The following is a 4,787-nucleotide window of genomic DNA, read 5'->3' on the forward strand; positions in this document are numbered from 1 at the left end:
ATCTATGATCAAATTATTTAGTGATGGACAATTGTTGTGTGGTGGAATTTAAATGTTATGGTTATACGCAATTATATTGTTGTTATACTGAATTATATTGTTATTTGATGTCAATTGTGTGCTAGTCAGAATGGTAAATGAGCTCTGGAGTGGTTACATGGGCCTACCGCCACTTTCCTGGCGATAGGGTTACATGCCCTACTGCCTAAAGAAACGCACGAGAACTTTCAGTACCGTTTTGAGCTAAATTTAGTACCCTACCGCCATAGACGTTGGCAATAGGGTTACATGCCCTACCGCCCACCAAAGCCCCCAATCTCTTACCCGCTTCAGGTGTCTACCGCCAAGGACGCTGGCGTAGGTTTTAATGTGCTAGCCACTTGTCCACGTCAACGAGTGCTGTGACAGCGACCAGATTTCTACCGCCATAGATCCTGGTGGCAGTACGTTAAATCCTACCGTCGCGGACGATGGCGATAGCAAATGGTCAAATTCGGTTTTTTTAGAACGGGTCCAATCGTTCCAAACTATGCCACAAAGGTCAGAACCGTGATTTTGACCGATAAAAGTCGTGCTTACTGTCACAAAGCAACGTGTTGTAGAAACAAACAAGTTTAAAACATCAACGCACATGAACATATCGGAGAGCACTCCACAGCCACAGGAACACGTAGCATCTTTTATACAACTGACCGCCCGCTGGCAAAGCTCACCAAAGCCGACGGATGGCATGCAGGGCACATGAAATATGTCCCGCCAGCCGGACGAAGGAGTGGGGCTGGACGCCTGGTTCGATCAGCGGCTTCTCCGGTAGAGGGAGTAGGCGTTGAGGACGACGAGGAGGACGAGGAGGATGGAAGCGATGAGGCCGAGGCAGGTGGCGCTGCCGATGTGGCGGCAGAACTTGTCGTAGATGTTGCAGATCTTGTTCCACCGCGTGTGCGAGTTGCCCTTCAGCCCCACCCAGGCCACGGCCCCCGCCGTGCCCGTCGCCGACGCCATGATGCCCGCGTAAACCTGCCATAGTTAATGGTTATATATAGGATTGTTAGTGACTACACATGTGAGAACAATTCATTCAAGGTAGTAGTTCATGTACAAGATACTCACCACATCAAGCAGAATGAGGACGAAGATCCCCTTGGCACAGGAAGCCGAGCTTGACATGGACTTGACGGAGCTGGCGGCCGTCACAAGGCTATACAAGCTCGTCATGCACAGCGCCACAAGAAGATAACTGCAAACCACACGTAGATAGGGCACACCATAAGCATCAACAGTCCATGTTACTATATCCACCGTACGTACCAACGTGGAAGCTTATTAATGCCCGTAGGAGAGGAGGTAGGTATGACATGACGACGATCGACTCACGTACATGAGCGCTGGCGAGTCTTTGAACTGGGCGGGGACCGGCCCGAATCTGAACGGCGGCGTCAGGACCAGGGGCACCATCTCCGTCTGCTTGGCGGTGACCAGCACGACGAGCCCCGACAGCGAGACGGCGAACAGCAGCACCCTCAGGCCCAGGTCGGCGCCGCGGAGCCCGGCCGGAGACGACGGCGCCGTCTTCCCGCTGTCCTCCACCGTGCCGGCCATGCCTTCGGTCGGGCCGCGCGCTTGTCTATAGCTGGGCGGGCGGGGGAGTCTGCGGTTTATGAGCTCTAGCACAGAGTTATTAATGGATCTATCGCCGGGACGTCGTGGCACGGCAGTGCGTGGTTTTATAGGCTTGTAGCCGCCGCTGGGGTGGGGTGGGGCACGTGAGAATGCACGCTGTTACTGCCTTTGTTTACATGCAGGCTGCTGTAAGTACGTACGCATGCATGTCTGACTTTGACTTGTAAGTAGCCCGGTTTGTACGCAACCTAGTACGATCGCGTCCGCTGCATTGACAGTCTCATCCACACCGCGAATATGTTTGGGTTTGCGTGTGTTCACGTGCTCTCCGTTGATTGGGATTCAGCGCTTGTGCAGTTGTGCTTCTACTCCCTCCGTTCGGAATTACTCATCAAAAAATAAATGTATCTAGATGTATTTTAGTTGTAGATACATTCATTTTTATGACAAGTTAGATACATTCATTTTTATGACAAGTAATTCCAAACGGAGGGAGTACATTGTGTGTGATATCGGCAGGGAAGCTGACATCCACACCATAATAAAATGGAAGTTGTACACCAGTTGCGGTTGGTCAGTCAGACAAGCAATGGTAATGTTGACGTGGCTAGCTGTTCTCCAAATGCAACCATCGCTTTCACTTGCCTATCGCATTCATGATTCTCGTTAGGGGTTGCTTATCTAGTTTGTGGTAGTCAACGTGCTCTATCTGATAGTATATGTTTATGTTTCGAGCAGCCTATCCCATCCGGCCATATTGGTATTACTAATACAGCGATGCTTGATCGTATACAGGATTACGACAGATCGTGGGGATCAAATCGTGATCACAACTGGTCATGCTACAATATGTTAATTGGCAATACAGTATCATCCATCGAAGCATCACCTTAGTTGCTCGTTCAGTACAGTAAATCCTTAGTAACTTGATCAGCGGAAGACACAAAGAGAACATCTCGACCGAGAGCGCCTAGAGCAACCTTCTCTCTGATAAAAATGAAAATCAACTTCGGTGAGCTTTGTTCGAGCGTGAAACAGAGGATTAACTGTCAAAGTATATGTCGCCCAGATTATCACACTACAACATAGGATAAAGTGAAAAATTGCGCGGTAACGCTACGTACAGGCACATCCGCAGCCGCTCATTGCTATTCTGAGATTAGTGAGACACTGTTTCGTATAAAAAGCAAGCCATTTTGTTTAGGGTATACACAGCAGTATAAAAAGAAGAGGGTCCACAACAGCAGCTTTTGTCAGGTGAGAGAGCAGAGAGGCGTATTGCATGCACAGAACATTGCATGTCCAACTAAAGACTTCCATTTAATTTTCTCATGTCATTTTGAATGACTCATATCTTTTGAACCAATATTTCGATTTCAAAAAAATTTATATATTCGAACTCATGTCGCAAAGGCCTTTAAAACAAGACCCAATTTTTATACATTTTAAATGAGTTTATAATTCACGAAACATATTTCACTCTCTTGAAATCTCTTAAATAAAATGATTTCAATCAGTTTCATAAGTTGATATTTCAGTTCCGTATCCTTTTTCCAATTTCAGAAGCTACATTTCACTTTGCACTAGCATATTTCACGAAAATCTTCAACTCCACATCTTTTAAAATAACATATTTAACTCATTTGAAATAAACGGTTACACATTTCCAAATAATCAGTTTCACATGTTGACATTATATTTCACTTTTCACTGGCTGGTTTCATAAAAATCACAACTATTCATTGCACATTTTTGTAAAAAAAATCACTCTTTTGAAATAAACTGTTACAGATTTTTTTTATAACCAATTTCACATATTGACATTACATTTCACTTTCTGCTGGCTTGTCTCGCAAAAATCACATCTATTTCAATTGCAAAATTTTGAAATAACATATTTCACTCTTTTGAAATAAACTGTTAGACATTACCAAATAATCAGTTTCACATGTTGACATTACATTTCACTTTTCACGGCTTGTTTCACAAAATCACATCTATTTCAATTACACATTTATTTAAAACACACTAAACTCTTTTGCAATAAACTGTTACATATTTCTAGAAAATCAATTTCATATGTTGACATTACATTTCACTTTTCACTAGCTTGTTTTAAAAAGACACCTATATTTCAATTGCACATTTTTGAAATAACATATTTTACTCTTCTAAAATAGACGGGTACACATTTCCAAAAACCAGTTTCACAAATTGACATTTCAGAGTTAACATATTTCACTTTTTCAAACTAGTCAAAACGTATCAAAATGAGTTTATAGTTTAGAAGATATGAATGATTAAATTGTCTAAGATAAAGGAAAATCTATGAATTTGTTTGGGAGAGAGAGAGAGAGAAGTGATGTCTCACGCATACTACACTGACAAAAACTAGTACTATGGGACCCATCCAACTAACAGACTAGAAAATAATACCAGAAAGTGAGAAATCAATACAAAAAATATACATGTGTTTGACCATAGCTAGCACGAATCACAGAAAAAACAAGTGGCGTGAGATGTACTGGTAGGTACCATTAACACGCAAAGTGACTTTCTGCACACATAGGAGGCCTACAGCGGGACTGGAACGTTTAGTCTACTAGATGATATCCCGCGCGTTGCAGCGGGAACATGCGGGAAATTTGTTGCGATATATTATTTTGATGAGATTTAGTTGTCTTGAATTTGAAAATTAGACTAAGATTAAAAATACATGTATTTTTGTATTTGATTATATATAATTATAAAATAAATATTAAGTAGTATCTCACATGCATGATGAGAGAAATAAAAGTACTGGAGTTGATAAAGTGGGGTATGTGTGCATGTGGAGGGAACTAGTATAGGTAGCATTTTCATGTATGCATGTTAAAAGAAATAAATGTAGTGGAGTTGATGAGGTGACATATGTGATGATGCGTCATGTGTGCATGTTGAAATAAATAAAGTAGTGAGGATGAACTTCTTAGATATATAGGATGAGTGTATATACACTATATACAAAATAATAATTAAATAAAAAATCAAAAAAGTCTGAGAATATATTTGAAATAAACTTGACCTTCCATTGTACTTGCAAAAACAATATCACAAAAATAATTTTTCTTAACATGCATGATACCCATGGTCCGGAGATTTAGCAGTCTATACTTTTTTTAATTTTT

At 41.8% G+C, this 4,787-nt stretch overlaps 1 protein-coding gene across 1 annotated transcript; it reads right to left on the reverse strand.

Annotated features, from left to right (window-relative positions):
* Positions 1-530: 530 nt before the first annotated feature.
* On the reverse strand, positions 531-1,686 carry LOC123169692 (CASP-like protein 1D1). Its single transcript, XM_044587569.1, has 3 exons — positions 1,379-1,686; positions 1,111-1,237; positions 531-1,017 (listed from the first exon to the last, which is right to left on the reverse strand). The coding sequence occupies exons 1-3, from the start codon at positions 1,597-1,599 to the stop codon at positions 796-798; spliced, it is 570 nt and encodes a 189-aa protein (XP_044443504.1). The 5' UTR covers positions 1,600-1,686; the 3' UTR covers positions 531-795.
* Positions 1,687-4,787: the final 3,101 nt, after the last annotated feature.

Source organism: Triticum aestivum, chromosome 1D (genome assembly GCF_018294505.1).
Source record: "Triticum aestivum cultivar Chinese Spring chromosome 1D, IWGSC CS RefSeq v2.1, whole genome shotgun sequence".
Lineage (NCBI taxonomy): Eukaryota > Viridiplantae > Streptophyta > Magnoliopsida > Poales > Poaceae > Triticum > Triticum aestivum.

What these genes read in the sequence shown, in the direction of transcription:
- LOC123169692 (XM_044587569.1), bottom strand. Translation starts at nt 1,599, where the DNA reads ATGGCCGGCACGGTGGAGGACAGCGGGAAGACGGCGCCGTCGTCTCCG. An exon ending in AAAGACTCGCCAGCGCTCAT is followed by an intron (nt 1,238 to 1,378) that starts GTACGTGAGTCG and finishes TGTGGTTTGCAG; the next exon opens with TTATCTTCTTGTGGCGCTGT. An exon ending in TCCTCATTCTGCTTGATGTG is followed by an intron (nt 1,018 to 1,110) that starts GTGAGTATCTTG and finishes TAACTATGGCAG; the next exon opens with GTTTACGCGGGCATCATGGC.